The sequence below is a fragment of the Stegostoma tigrinum genome, chromosome 12 (genome assembly GCF_030684315.1).
Source record: "Stegostoma tigrinum isolate sSteTig4 chromosome 12, sSteTig4.hap1, whole genome shotgun sequence".
In the NCBI taxonomy this organism is placed as follows: Eukaryota; Metazoa; Chordata; class Chondrichthyes; order Orectolobiformes; family Stegostomatidae; genus Stegostoma; species Stegostoma tigrinum.
Genome location: NC_081365.1, coordinates 45,267,875 through 45,284,102, shown reverse-complemented (window position 1 = coordinate 45,284,102; position 16,228 = coordinate 45,267,875). Strand labels below are relative to the sequence as shown.

The following is a 16,228-nucleotide window of genomic DNA, read 5'->3' as shown; positions in this document are numbered from 1 at the left end:
ATTGTTCTCGTGTTCCACCGTTGTGTCTAGGAAGGGTAGTTCGTTGTTCTCATCTTCTTTTGTGAACTTTATCCTGATGAGGATGTTGTTTATGTGTCTTCTAGTCTTGTGCATTTGATAATCACAAAGATGTCACCTACATAGCGGACCCAGAATGTAGGTTGTATAGTGGGTAGTACTGTCTGTTCTAACCTTTGCATTACTGCTTCTGCAATCAGTCCTGATATTAGTGTTTTGTTGATTTGTTGAAATACATGGCCCATTGAAGTTGAAGTGGGTTGTGAGGTACAGATCCAGCAGCTTCAGGGTGCCGTCCTTGTTGATGGTATCGTGGGGCGCTTGTCTTCCTGATTTTTCCAGAAGTGTGGTAATTGTCTCTTTGGCTGGGTTGATGTTTATGGATGTAAATAGTGATGTTATGTCGAAGGATATCGTTGTCTCGTCCTCTTCTATTTTGGTGTCCTTGATGTTGAGGAATTCTTGGGAGGAGTTGTACAATGGAAACTGTAATACTTAGTAGACAACACTACCCATTTCTCCCAAGAATTGCTCAATTTTATTTTAGTATCCATTCACTTTGATGGAGAATGATGGCTTGTGAAATTGATGTTTGACCTGATCCTATAAGATGGTTGAAATTAAAATTGGCCCCACTGCCTTTACTTTCAATAACCATTTCTGATTTGTCTTTTACCTAGGAATCATCATCCCTGTCCACATTATGCAAACTTTGTTCCTGCCCATTTTCTGGATTAAATTATTATTTAGCTTTGTACTCTTGTTTTGTAGTTTTTCAGCACCAGCTTTAATGCACATGAAAAACGTACAAGTTGCTTTATTTGTTACAGGCATGGAGGGAATTGAATAAATGCATTATTCAAAGGGCAACAGGGGATTTTGACCTTGGATTTACCTCACATTAATGTACACTTACTGTGCCTGCAGCATCGCTAAGAATCTTTAGCTATCTGGGCACAAACCATACAATTAGTGCTCAAGGAAAATCTATACAAGTTTCAAAATTTCAATAAAGATGCTTAGGAGAAACTTTAAATAAATCAGTTCTTCATCGTTCACTACTACGTGTAATATTCTCTGTTTTTCTCCCCAAAGGATTTGCATTGCTGGGAGGACACCCATGCTTCCTCACTACACAAGATATTCATCTAGGAATAAATGAGAGTCGTAAAGACACAGCAAGGTTAGTGGCAGCATAAAACTGGACAGGGAGATGATAAAGACAATATGATGTTGAATGTGTTATAGTAATTGAAACTAGAAAATAGTGCCTCCAGTACAAGAGTACGATTGCAATGGCACGTTTGGAGTGTGATCTTCTCCAGAATTTATGGTCTTTAATAAAGGAATCCAGTAGAGCTACCACCAAGTGAGAAATCATAGCTAAATATAAAGAAGTGGAACTGTGTTTCATCTGACCACAATATGTACCATTTTGAAGCATTATTGATGTCAGTTAAGAATGAAGTGGTAATTTTCTCTCCAGACGCAATATATACACAGAATATCTAAAGGTGTCTTTGGACAAACAGAATTAAAAGTGCTTACAGCAACCAAAGAATACATTTCAAGAGACTTAAGATGTGCATTATTTGTTTAGTTACCTAAAAAATTTACAACAATAGAATACAAACATTTCTACAAGCTGATTGTCATCTAATAAATGTGATCTCGAAAATTGTAACAAATAAATAATAATAGATTTTGAACTAAAATTAGTGACACAGTGTGGACTTAGACCTGGAGTAGGAACAGGAGAAGGAATATTTAATCTGGGAACAATCATTTAAAAAAAGTTGAAAAGCAAGAAAAACATTTACATGTGCCTCATACAATATGAAAGGCTTTCAACTTTGTATATCACTAGCAATAGATATGCTGTTGAAATGTAACATTGTCAATAAGGATATGAGATTTACCCAGACTTTATCTTTGGACCAAATAGTGAGCATCAAACTAGAGAAGGACAGTCAGATATGTTTCAAGTGAAGAAAAGAATCCAACAAGGCTGTGTACTGTCACCAATGTCTTCAATCTGTACGCAGAATTATTCAGAATTAGATGCACCTCCAGTAATAAAAATTAGAGGCAGCAGCATAATGGACTTGTGGTACACTTGTGACAGGGTGCTACTCGCAGAATTTTTTTTTTCTTGCTTGTTTATAGGATATGAGCATCACTGGCTGAGTTCACATTTATTACCCATCCCTAAATGGCCCAGAGAAGAAGGCAGTTGACTACCTTCTTGAACCTTGCAGTCCTTGGTCTGTGAAAACACTCTAAATATTGTTAGGAAAGGAGTTCCAGTACAGTGACCCTATGACAGTAAAGGAAATATGAAATAGTTTCAAGTCAGGATGGTGAGTGACTTAGGGGGTAACTTGCAGGTGCTGGTGTTCCCATGTATGTGCAGTCCTGTCCTTCTGTGTGATCGAGGTTGCAGGTTGGCAAAGTGCTGTTGAAGGAGATGTGAGTTACTGCAGAGCATCTTGGAGATGTTACTCACAGATGCCACTGTGTTCCAGTGGTGAAGGTAGTGAATGTGCTGCCAATCAAGGCTGTTGCTTTGATGTGAATAGTGTTAATCTTCCTTGAATGTTGTCAGAGCTTCATTCAACTAGACACGGGAAGTGCATGCCATCATAGTCCTGATCTGTTCCTTGTGGATGGTGGATGTTTTTGGGGAGACAGGTGAATTACACACTGCAGATTTCTAGCCTCTGACCTTCTGTTATAGCCATAGCATGTTCATGGATGGTCCAGTTCAATTTCTGGTCATTGATAATCTTGCAGAATGTTGATAGCAGAATTTCAGTGATGATAATGACATTGAATAACAAATGGACAATGCTCACGTTCTCTCATGTTGAGTGATGAACACTGCCCAGCACTTACGTGGCATGCATTGTATTTGCCAGCTATCAGTTCAAGGATGGATGTAATCCAGGTCTCGTTGCATGTGGCAATGAACCTTTTCAGTATCTGAGAGTCACAAATTGTGCTGAACATTATGCAGTCATTAGCAAACACCCCACTTCTGATCTTATGGAGGGAAAGTCATTGATATAGCAGCTGAAAATGGCTTAGAATACAACACTCAAGAACTCCTGCAATAATGTCCTGGAGTTGGGAGGACTGGCCTACAATAACCACAATTACACATAGCAGAGTTTTCCCTCTGATTTCCATTAATGCTGGTTTTGCTTGGGTTCCTTGATACCATGTAAGTTAATAAGTCGTCACTTAGGTCATTTATCTTATGCGAGATCAGCTCTTAATTTTTGTCAAATAAATAATCCAGTCACTTAAAGTTAAACTCCCATTTAACTATCAATAGCTACTGAACAAATACAATCCTTCAAATATAGAATTGATATCTGTCAGAAAAATATATACTTTTTAGACATCAAATAAAGAATCATTTCATTCTAGTGCTTTCTAAAATATAAAAGTATGCTCTTTTTATTGTTTCACGAATACCATAGAATAAGACTTCCCATACTTCTTTCCATCCTCTTGTTGTAGTAATATTAATCAACCTGTTTGGATATGTTATTACACACCCTGAGCCTTGGATCTAAGTGCCCTGACTCAGAGTTCGAGACAATATCAGTGCACAACAAAAAACTCATTCTCTGGTCGTAGCCTTCCCATTTGATTCATTCAACTAAGGACTGCTACCAACATTGGTCACCAGATGGTGCTAGGGACCAGCTTTACTGATCTTTTTCCTTTCTCATGCCGGAAGATGTTTGAGCTTCAACTTGGATACCGTTTCAATGCGGCTAAATTTGAGTAAAATGAGATTTGAACAACCTTTGGCCTTTTTTTTCAAGGCATTGACAATCAACACTAAAACGCTCATTAATGATTAAACAATATGGACTTGTATGTATACCTGTCCTCAAAATAAAAAGCATTAAAGTATAAAAGTTTTAACATTTAATCGCAGTCCTTATTTTTCCCTTAAATTCCCTAGTTTTCCTGCTTGATGCATTACAAACTATCAAATGTGTTGCACAAATCACAGGTCTTGTTTATAATTAATCATTTAGCATTTCTGTTTATAAACTATACTCAAAATTAAGAAACTGATTAATATGTCTTTAAAATAAATTCAGTTCTTTGTACCCTACCGCCAAAAATTAGCACTGCTTTTGCTGACATTTTTGAAAGAAGTTTTGTTGAATTGAACTTCATATTGGTTGGAATAGATCAGATCAGAATCAGCTGCAAATTGGAGCCAGCCTAATTGTAGTGTAATCTTTCGCCAGTAAATAGCCTTTCCGCAGGGAATAGGAAATGTGGGCATGACATATTATTATTATTAGGGCCTTTTATCTAGCAGTACATCCCTCTGCTTGATGGTCCATGTGGCTCTGCCCTTCATCTTATTCATGTTTTTTATTGTTTGTTTGCCCTGCTTTCTGCACTGCACTCTGGGTAATCAGGCTGGACCATCTGGTGCCCTGGGCTATGAAACAAACAGAAAAGCAATTGACAGTAATGCCAGAGCAACAAAACTTAATTACGCATTGTATTGTCCGGTTTACTGGATTCACAGGAACTCGATACAATTAGTCCAACCATAGTTGTAATTTGCACAAAGCTTTTGATGGAGTTGTAACTTATAGTTACTAAACAAAAGAGTATACATCATAATTGGACACATATAAAGAAGCTTTGCAGCTTCTTACAGGGAAAAATAATATGGTAGCTTGAAATATTTTACTGTACAACAGGTAATGTTTGTAAGTGAACAGTAAAAATATGCATCTTTGCTAATTAGAGTTTTGTTCATGTTACATAAAATTACAAAGGAAATATATATGGAAAAGGAGTAGCAAAGAACTGTTTTAAAAAAAAATCATTTACCAATATCTTGCCCACATGTAGTTAAATTGAACTCTGATGCAGCTTCTTGTATTTTTTTTATTTTCTGATGGCGAATCAGAGGAAAAGGCGCACTTAATGAACATAAATTAATGCTTATATTTACATAGAGTTTCTAAAGTCTTTCATATGTGTTAGTGTTATGTATTTTTTATTTGTGGCTTTACTTGCTTAGTTAGTGTCAATGGCACTTGCTAAAGTGACGTGGCACTCGAGGTGAAAATGCACCGTGGAAACACTGGCATCACTAGATGGAATATGGGGAGAAGTCATTCTGGGTACCCTTAATCAGTCGAAATAAGGCCTCCAGGTGGCAGAACGATGAGCAGTTCCTACAGGGTGCTCCTGGCAAAGGACAAGCCAGACCCCACTGTGACCTTAGTGGAGGGTAGTGGTATGTATACAGGCAGCTATCTCGAGTGGCAAAATACGGGGGGTGACAAAAACTGAATGAACTCTTTATGAAGCTCAAAGGTGAGGAATTTTGGAAATCCACTGTCAGGACAAAGGTCAGAAAGACAGGTGTCAAAAGAGCAGCTTTAAAAGAAAGAATTGAAGTTGTCAGTTTTGCTGACAGTTGCTACAGGCCAGAAGCTCTGTTTCTGACCTTCGGGCAGCTTTGTGGTTTTCTGATAGGCTTTAAAGAAAAAAAAAATTGGAACGTTCCTGCTTACAGAAGTTGCGTTGCTTTTTAAAAAATCATTAACTGTCAGTTAAAGCTGACAGTTCTTGAAAGCAGGAACTGACCCCAGAAGTGCTGGAGGAGCAGTGTACACGGGTAACACCAAGCTACTGCTCCCATCACAGATGCCCAGCCACCAAAGTTCATGTCTCCTGAATGAATAATACAGAATAATTCAGTCTGTCCTATGTTGACTGCTCCTACCTATCCAATCAAAGGTTCCCTCTCTCCTGATCATCCTGCTACTTCACAGACAGATCCATGTTGAAAGAGCAGCGAGGCAGGAGGGAGGGAACCTGTCATTGCAGGCCTATGGACAGTTAATCTGCTCAGTCCCACTGTCGACATATAGGATACCTTCAGACTGCACCATCACCTATCACTTTCACCAGTTATTTAATGACCAGTCTGACTAGTTAGACTTGCACCATAATGCCAAAGACAGGAAGCTGAGCTGGACCAAAACCCAAAGCAGAATGAGTTGCTAATGGGAGTCTGTACTGTTGCCCTAATGCACAGGGCTCCCTGCTCTCGACAGTAGGTATCTGGCCCAGAATTGACATGATAACCCTTAGCTGCACTTCACTAGGTTTAAGAAGGCAAGTGATATTTCACATTATAGGTAAGGGATGACAAACTGTTGGGGAATAGAGTGACCCTCATTTCTGCAATTTTGTGCCAAGCTAAAACCTGATCATGTTGATTCTTGCCTGTGGAAAATAATTGAAAATGCAAAATTTCTGTTTGTACTATTGCACAACATCATTTTCATAATTTTCCGTGTGAAAATAATTCTGCTTAATCAGCCCCACTGGCTAGTTATATATCAACATCTCTCCAAAGTCAAAAAAAGCTGAACAAAAAAGTATTCTTGATTAAAATGTTCTTTGCATGATAAATTAATGTCAAAATTTTAAACTGAAAGATGAACACTACAGACGTTTGCACTGATTAATTGTAGGTGTTCGTTAACTGAATATTTGCATGTGGAGTACCAGTAAGGCTATTTTAACTAAAATTAATGCAGGTAGCTGAATCAGCATCATTGGAGGCTGTTGAATTGCCAAAATTGTGTTAAACCAGGTTTTGCTCAGTCTACTACTGTATTACATTAGATGTTATGTTTCAAATGTACAGAATCTAACTAAGCATTACCAGCAATTAACTCTATAACACTAAAAAAGAACTCGGGCCAAAACTATCATCCAATAAATCATTTTTAATTTTGTATCTAGGCAATTGGGAATGCTTGTTTAAATCAGGGTTTTACATTAATGTAAACACTGTAAGTATCCCACGGTGCAGAGTATAAATGTTCTAAGTAAAAGCTGATGCATGTGCTGTTGCTCAGCAACCCCCATTACAGTGTTGTTTTGGTTTGCTACCTCAAATAGGATTTTCTTGAGGGAACAGCTAGGACTGCAGCTCCAAATGTTATTTTTTACTTTCTGTACAAAGAACATTCTCACATTTAACTTCAACCACTCAGCCTGCTGATTAATGTAGTAGTTTTAATCATTTAGATCATTGGCTGAGATTGAACAACTATCTTTCATACCTGTACAACAATAACAAGCAGAAAGAAAATAAAGCTCTGAGGAGTTGATTCATGTTCTTTTTACAGAAGCTCTCATGGCAATAAATATAAATGGGCCAATTTTCCTGGCCAATTACTGTCCTGGGGCAGTGGAAGTGCAGTATCCTGGAAGTATGCTAGACTGTGGGCTTGAGCAGCACACAATTTTGCCTTTGGTCATCATTACAGTGGAAAGGGCTGACATTAGGTCCAGCTGAAGGCACGCTATTGGTTAAGTGTCTTATTTAGGACAGGAAGTCCAAGCACCTTCAAGGCATTGGCAATAAAGGGTAGGTTAAATAAAACCCCATTGGTGGGCCAAGAGCACTTTGATCTTAGCAGATAATGAAGGAAAGCTTTTTTTAAAAAAAAAGTGCAGACAGCTTCTAAGAAAGTAATTTACAAGTGACAGAAACTTAATTTGCATGTTTGTGGCCTTCACATAGTTTTAACGGTTCCATCCAGTGAAAGGGCTTCATACCTTGAATGTAAGCAGTAATCTGTGTCTCCTGAGGTCTGCATTATAGAGGTGATTGGGTAGCACTCCAGCCCCAAGCAACAATGTAAGGAAATGTAAACATACATAAGTGAAGGAAAGGGGTGAGGGGCGTTACTTTGACTCTTTATTCAAGGCACAATGAATTGGGAAAGGGAATCCCATATTTTGAACGAGGGTCATAGTGGCCAGGCAATTGAAATTAATCAACAGCTGGTTTCCCCTTTGTCTGCCTCTAAATAAGCCACATACTGAACTGAATATGTGGGTGGAAATTGGATTCTGCTCAGCACTTTGCAACTAGTCAACACTTGAACAAAACGGGATAGTTAGCACAAAATTGGACCTCAGGCCTCTACAGTACATTCAGGTAAGCTGCTGGCCCTTTTTATACCTCCATAGGCAAATTCCAACTTTACGTGGATTGAATTTGGGTCAGATGTCGCTCTTTCAGTGGTTTTAAATGCCTCCCTGAAGATGTAGAGAAGGATAGTGGGCACAGAAATTGATAAAAGGGCAGCTGCATCTGCCAGGAGTGAATTGGAGTTGAGGAGAATTCCTGCTTCACTTTATTGAAATAAATGTTTTGATGATATGCCCCCTTACTAGGTCACATCCAAATGAGCCCAGAATTGGCTTCACGTGTGACGGGATTCTGAAACAGCCTTTAAACATCAGAATAGCGTAGCTCAGGAACTCCTTTTAGTTGGCTGTCCTGGAGACCAATGTGCAGAATACAGTATTTAGCCCTGTGTTACTGACTGTATATGCCGATCAACCGTTGTATTGTTGTTCAATAAGTTTTGCTTTGATAAAAGTCCTATAATTGTATTTATTAAGAAAGCTGCTGATAAATCATTTATGATGAAGATCTGATATTAATAAGTTATTCTATTTGGACATCTTGATAGCTGGAAAAAGCATTTTAATGAAACTTTGAGCTATGGCTTAATCGGACTAAAGTGACAGTATATCTCCAACTGTGGTCATAGCATTGTTCAGTGCTTCCTCCATCCTGACTAGAGTGTGTCTCTGTGGATATTGGATAATGCCAGAGAAAGCTTTATGCTCCATGGCCAATTATCCCAGTGACAATATCATGGTTCAATAATAAAGAATGGTCTTTTGGGAGATGTGCTGAATAATTGCAAGTCCCAGGGGAACTGCAAGTCACATCTGTTTTCTACCCTTGCTCCTGTTACCATTTTCTCTTTGATCTCTGCACAAGGGGAGGAGTCAACATGACAAGGACACGGGATCTGCACAGTCACGGCATCTCAGCGTAGCTTGGGAACACGTACAGTACACACTCTTCGGCGGGGGGGCCCTCATGTGATATTAAAAAAGGTGACACAGGGACAAATCACAGGAACATATAGAGAAAATAGTGTGGGCTGTCATCGGTCTCCTTTTGGAGGATGAGGACAGACGCAGCCCTGCTCAGCAGGGTGAGAGCCCTGGGAGCAGTACGTCAGCTGGCAGTATCTGGAGATTCAGCCCGAGATACCTGCTAATATGTCCGAATCACCTGAGGCCCTGCAAAGCCATGGAGTCAAAAATGGAAGAACCCATTCATCTCATGTGCTCCACAGTGCCTCAGCGCTTTGAAATCGAGTTTTCCATTTAAGAGAGTGAGGAACCCCATGCAGAGCCAAAGATGGCATTACTCTGAGCAGGTATAGGAATGAAGTTGTTGATTTGTTCGCTGAGCTGATTTATTTTGGTTCAGCTCTTTCATCACCATGCCAGGTAACATCATCAGTGGAGCCTCTGATGAAGCAATGTTGTTCTACTCCACTTGGAATTTATACTGTCTGGTCTGTGAGTAGTATCACTAACCATAACGGCCCAGACAGTATAAATTCCAAGCGCAGTAGAATAATGTCACTTCATCGGAGGCCTCACTGATGGCACGGTGATGAAACATCTGAACAAGAACAAGCCAGCTCGGAGACCAAGTCCACCATCTCATCCACAACCCAATCTGCAGATCTTTGCTGAAACCTTACTTTTAGGAATGGCACAGTGTCGTGCAGACAATGAATATTGTGAATATTGGGTTGACTGGTGAGTGGCACATATGGTGCAGTGAAGGATAGAGTGTTGCCTGCACTGCTGGTTCCCTCCTGTGACCAAGGCTGCCACAAAAGGGCAGAGATTGGAAGAGATGGTATTGAGGCAGTCACAAATCACGTCACCTTATCACCATCATCTTTCACCTCCAGTCCTCTTCCGTGCACTGACCGTTTGTTGTGTCACATCCTGCAACAGATATTACCCATATAGTGAGACCATTGCAGCACATTTTGCAGATGCACCCCCACAACCCCAGCTCCTGAAACTTCCCCACCCCAAACCAGGGCCTCCACCACAAGGCTGCACTGGGAATCCCAGGCCAGACAGGCACTAGAGGGCAGTCTGCTTTCTCTTTATCATCAGCGTTGACTTATGGTCATTTGTATGATTTGCTTAGCTTGTGGTTATCATATATTGGTAATGCCACTTGAGATATTATTTACATGAGACACATCCACTGACTTCAATGGCACTAGCCATGTTGTTACACTGAAAACAGATGACCGAAGCTGGTACTTTCCAATATGAGGTGGTGAGCTAGATGCCACTGTTCATTCAAATGTCTGTTCATGTGTGTGATTTGCCTTCAAATTCAGTGAATCAGAGAGCTTTGAAACTTTCTGATTTGACCCAAGGGTTCTGAATGAAAACAAACTAACTAGGTTGTTTTTCTTAACAGTGAATGTGAATTCAGGTGTTATCAAACATGATGGTATTTGATGCATATCAAAAAGAATAAGAAACATTTGCAAAAATATAAACATAGTGTTTGATTCTTACTAATTTGGAGTTTCTAAATTTGAGATTCTTTGCTAACGTTGGGGTCTGCTTGATTCATATTCCAGGGTGTTGTCTGGAATGACTGACCTGATTCTGGCCCGCGTTTACAAACACTCTGAACTCCAGCAGTTAGCAGAAGATGGCTCAATCCCTGTGATTAATGGGTTGTCGGAACTCTATCATCCTATCCAGATCCTGGCTGATTATCTTACTCTTCAGGTATCTCCAAAGCAGTTTCAGATGGTTAAATGTAACAATCTCCCAGGGTGAAAGATGCTTTATTGTCCAGCACCTCAATCATGACCACAGTCCAACTGGGAAGGCCATAGTGGACAGGTCTCTGGCACTGAGCGTGCCCCTGTGGCACAGAACGGAAGTGGGGAAAATAGGAGAGCAATTGTAGTAGGGGATTCAACAGGCACAGACAGGTGGTTCTGTGGACGCTAATGAGATGAACGGATGGTATGTTGCCTCCTGGATGCCAGGGTCCGTGTGGCTTGGATCGTGCCTTCAAGATTCTTAAGGGGCAGGGTGAGCAACCAGCTGTCATGGTACACATTGGTACCAATGACATAGGGAGAAAAAGGACTGATAATGTGAAAAACGAGCACAGGGAGTTAGGTTGGAAGCTGAAGTTCAGGACAAACAGGGTAGTTATCTCTGGATTACTACCAGTGCCATGTGATAATGAGGTAAGAAATAGGGAGACAGTGCAGCCAAACACGTGGCTACAGGGCGGGTATAGGAGGGAGGGCTTCCATTATGTGGATAATTGGAGCACATCCCAGGGAAGGTGGGGCCTGTACAGTAAGGATGGGTTGCACCTGAACCAGAAGGGCACAAATATCCTGGGAGGGAGGTTTGCTCGAGTTATACAGGATGGTTTAAACTAGATTGGCAGGGGGTAGGGAACCGGGTTTGTAATTCAGGTGATGAGGTATTCAGCCTTCCAACGGACACAACAGGGAGTGAGGCTGTTTATGAAGAAATGCGGTTGATGGAGCGTAATTGTGGACGCAGAGGTGGTTTGACATGTGTGTGCTTCAATGCTAGAAGTATCAGAAATAAGGCGGATGAACTTAGAGCATGTTTTGGTACTTGGAATTACGATATTGTGGCCATTACAGAAACTTGGGTAACTCAGGGAGAGGAATGGTTGTTGGAAGTTCTGGTATTTAGATGCTTTAAAAGAAATAGGGAGACTGGAAAAAGAGGTGGGGAGTAGCATTGCTAGTCAGGGCTAGTTTGGAAGCCACTGAAAGGCAGTTCGAGAATGATGTGTCTACAGAGCCAGTTTGGGTTGAGGTCAGGAACAAGAAAGGAGCAGTGACTTTGTGGTTTTTTTAACAGACCCCCCTAGTAGTTGCAGAGAAGTGCAGGAGCGGATTGGGAGGCAAATAATGGAAAGATGCAGAAGTCACAGGGTTGTAGTCATGGGTGACTTCAACTTTCCAAATATTGATTGGAAACATTTTAGTTGTAATAGTTTAGATGGAGCGGATTTTGTCCAGTGCGCTCAGGAAGAATTCCTGACACAATATGTAGGTAGACCAATATGAGGAGAGGCCAGAGATAATGGGAACTGCAGATGCTGGAGAATTCCAAGATTAAAAAAATGTGAGGCTGGATGAACACAGCAGGCCAAGCAGCATCTCAGGAGCACAAAAGCTGACGTTTCGGGCCTAGACCCTTCATCAGAGAGGGGGATGGGGAGAGGGAGCTGGAATAAATAGGGAGAGAGGGGGAGGCGGACCGAAGATGGAGAGTAAAGAAGATAGGTGGAGAGAGTATAGGTGGGGAGGTAGGGAGGGGATAGGTCAGTCCAGGGAAGACGGACAGGTCAAGGAGGTGGGATGAGGTTAGTAGGTAATCAGAGATAATGGGAACTGCAGATGCTGGAGAATGCTGACCTGTCCGTCTTCCCTGGACTGACCTATCCCCTCCCTACCTCCCCACCTATACTGTCTCCACCTATCTTCTTTACTCTCCATCTTCGGTCCGCCTCCCCCTCTCTCCCTATTTATTCCAGCTCCCTCTCCCCATCCCCCTCTCTGATGAAGGGTCTAGGCCCGAAACGTCAGCTTTTGTGCTCCTGAGATGCTGCTTGGCCTGAGGAGAGGCCACTTTGGATTTGGTGCTTGGCAATGAACCAGGCCAAGTTTTAGACTGGTTGGTAGGAGAGCACTTTGGTGGTAGCAATCATAACTCTGTTGCTTTTACTGTAGTCATGGAAAAGGATAGGTACATACAGCAGGGTAAAGTTTATAGTTGGGGGAAGAGTAATTACAATTCTGTTAGGCAAGAACTGGGTAACATAAAATGGGAGTAGATACTGTCAGGGAGGAGCACTATTGAAATGTGGAGATTGTTTAAGGAATGCATACTGCGTGTGCTCAATATGTTTGTTCCTAGCAGGCAGGGAAGGTGCAGCCAAGTGAGGGAGCCTTGGTTCTCAAGAGAGTTTGAACATTTGGTTAAGAGGAAGAAGGATGCTTATGTAAGGTTTAGGAAACAAGGAAGAGCAAAGGCCCTAGAGGGATACAAGTTTTCCAGGAAGGAGCTGAAGAAAGAGCTTAGGAGAGCTATAAGGAGGCATAAGAAAACCTTGGCAGATAGGATCAAGGAAAACTACAAGGCTTTTTACACGTATGTGAGGAATAAGAGAATGACCAGAGAAAGGGCAGGGCCGATCAAGAATTGGAAAGGGAATTTGTGCACAGAGCCTAAAGAGATAGGAGAGGTCCTTAATGAATAATTTTCTTTGGTATTCACAACTCAGAGGGACCTAGTAGTAGAGGAGGGCAGTGTGAAACAGGCTGGCCGGTTAGAGGAGGTCGATGTTAGTAAGGAAGATGTGCTCAGAAATTTAAGTAAGTTGAAGATAAATAAGTCCCCCAAGTCTAATGAGATTTATCCAAGGATTCTATGGGAATTGAGAAAAGAGATTACATGGCCTTTGGCCATAATCTTTTCGTCCTTACTGTCCACGGTATAGTGCCAGCAGATTGGAGAGAGGCAAACGTCATTCCCTTGTTCAAAAAAGGGAGTAAGGATAACCCCAGAAATTACAGGCCAGTTAGTCTTGCATCAGTGGTGGACAAGTTGTTGAAAAAGGCTCTGGGAAATAGGATTTATGACCACTTGAAAAGGCACAGTTTGATTCATGATAGTCAGCATCGATTTGTGAGGGGTAGATCATGACTCTCAAACCTTCCTGAATTCTTCAAAGAGGTGACCAAACTCGTGGCTGAAGGTAGAGTAGTGGATGTGGTATACATGGATTTATGTAAGGTGTTTGTTAAGGTTCCCCATGGTAGGCTCCTACAGAATGTAAGGAGGCATGGAACAGGGGGAAATGTGGCAGATTGAATTCAGAATAGGCTGGCCCTTAGAAGACAAAGGGTGGTAGTGGACAGAAAATAATCAACATGGTGCTCAGTTACGAGTGGTGTGCCACAAGGATCTGTTCTGTGTCCTCTTCTATTTGTGATTTTTGGAAATGATTTGGATGAAGGAGTGGGAGGGTGGATTAGCAAGTTTGCAGACAATTCAAAGGTGGGGCGTATTGTGGACAGTGTGGAGGGCTGTTCTAGGTTACAAAGGGACATTGATAGGATGCAGAGCCAGGCTGAGAAGTGGTAGATGGAGTTTAACCCTGAAAAGTGTGAGGTGTTTCATTTTGGAAGGAAAAGCTTGAAAGCAGAATACTGGGTTACAGAAAGATTCTTGGCAGAGTGGAGGAGCAGAGGGATCTTGGGGCTCATGTTCACAGTTCCCTGAAAGCTGTCACCCAGGTGGATAGAGTTGTTAAGAAGGCGTATGGTGTGTTAGCTTTCATTAATAGAGGGATCGAGTTCAAGAGCCATGAAGTTATGCTCCAGCTATACAAAACCCTGGTTCGGCCACATCTGGTGTATTGTTACCAGTTCTGGTCGCCTCATTACAGGAAAGATGTGAAAGCATTGGAAAAGATGCAGAGGAGATTTACCAGGATGTTGCCTGGAATGGAGGGAAGGTCTTACGAGGAAAGGTTGAGAGAGCTAGGGCTTGTCTCTTTAGAATGACGATGGATGAGAGGTGACGTGATAGAGAGAGATGTACAAAATGATCAGAGGTATAGATAGAGTGGACAGCCAGAGACTTTTTTCAAAGGTGGAGGTAGCTATTAAGAGGGGGCGTAGTTTTAAAGTGAGTGAAGGTAGATATAGGGGAGGTGTCAGAGGTGGGTTCTTTGCTCAGAGAATGGTCAGGGTATGGAATGCATTGCCAGAGAGGGCAGTGGAGTCGGCCTCATTAGGGGCATTTAAGTGGCTATTAAATAGGTACATGGATGATAATATAAGGTAGGGGTGGAGGTTGGTCCTTAGGTTTAGGGTAAAAGTTTGGCACAATGTCGTGGGCCGAAGGGCCTGCACTGTTCTATGTTCTTAAGTGGTGAGTGATCACATGATTCTGATTCTGTTGTGGCACAAATTCACGTCCTTATTTATTTGTCAGGTTTTTGTTCTGTGAACAAAAACAAAGTTGCTGGAAAAGCTCAGCAGGTCTGGCAGCATCTGTGGAGGAGAAAACAGAGGTAACGTTTCAGGTCCTGTTCTGTGAAGCTATTCACAAATTTTTCTGAGCAATATGACTTGTTTCATCTTTTCGTCCATCTCATCCTCCCTTCACTGATATCCATCTCCCTGTCAATACCATTTATGCCCTCCAAGAGTAGGCGAAAAGTAGCAGTCAGCCCTGATTACTCTTGCAAAAAGTTCAAAGTTAGGACTCGACCCAGCTGTGACACCCGTCTCCTGGCACTCGAGCACCGATTTTTTTTCAAATAAAGTGTAAACCAGACAGGAAGTGGGATGTCGTACTCAAACAATGTAACAATGACACCACCCATTGCATAATTACTAGATGATCTTTATTTTAATGTGATGGTAGGTGCTAATTATGCAAAATGTCTGTAACTAGGAACTCTTTCTCCAGTGAGAAGAAAACTTTAATTTTCTGTGGAACTTGAAATGCCATTTTCAGAACTTTAGGCATCAATGATTTAAAATACAGTAACTGGAAGGAGAGAGCTGAATATTTCTCAGATGGTTCCATGGTGATTCTTTTGGAGGATGTGAAACAATGGGGTGTGGAGGGATGTGCTGTCAACAAGTGAACTCTGCTGGTCCCCATGTGGAGTAGCCTAGAAAAAGCTGGTTATTGTATTGAATACCACCCCAGCTATATTGGAAGCCGAGCCAACGGCTAACAAAACTATTTAACAGCTTTATGACTTAAACAAAGACAGGAGAACACCCTGATTCTTTATTTCGCACTTGCTTCCCCCCATTTTTTTCCAACGAAGTACAAATGCTGAAATACTACAAGGGTGCTCTTCAGACATTCTGTATTCAGTTTTTTTTCCAGACAGAGTGACAGGCATTCAGTGCAGAAGAGTGGACTACATACTACTGTTAATGGCTTATGTACATAAATACTCAGGTCTCTTTGCTTCTGTACACACATTAGGATTTCACCCTTTTATTTTGTTACAATATTTCCATGTTTTCTCTGTCCAAAAAAATCATATCACACTTATCTACAATGAACTTTGTCCGTCACCTGTCTGTCCACTTCTCCAACCTGTCACTGTCCTTTTGTAATTTTGTATAGTCCTCCTCACACTTTACAATACTTGCAAGTTTTCCATCATTGCAAACTTGGA

The 16,228-nt window shown here is 41.4% G+C and overlaps 1 protein-coding gene across 1 annotated transcript in view; it reads left to right on the top strand.

Annotated features, from left to right (window-relative positions):
* otc (ornithine transcarbamylase) overlaps positions 1-16,228 on the top strand; it is a 67,081-nt gene that overhangs the window by 28,996 nt on the left and 21,857 nt on the right. Inside the window, exons 4-5 of the mRNA XM_048540131.2 lie at positions 1,114-1,201; positions 10,587-10,740. Of these exons, the coding sequence (XP_048396088.1) occupies positions 1,114-1,201; positions 10,587-10,740 (242 nt within the window). The remainder of the gene's footprint in view (positions 1-1,113; positions 1,202-10,586; positions 10,741-16,228) is intronic.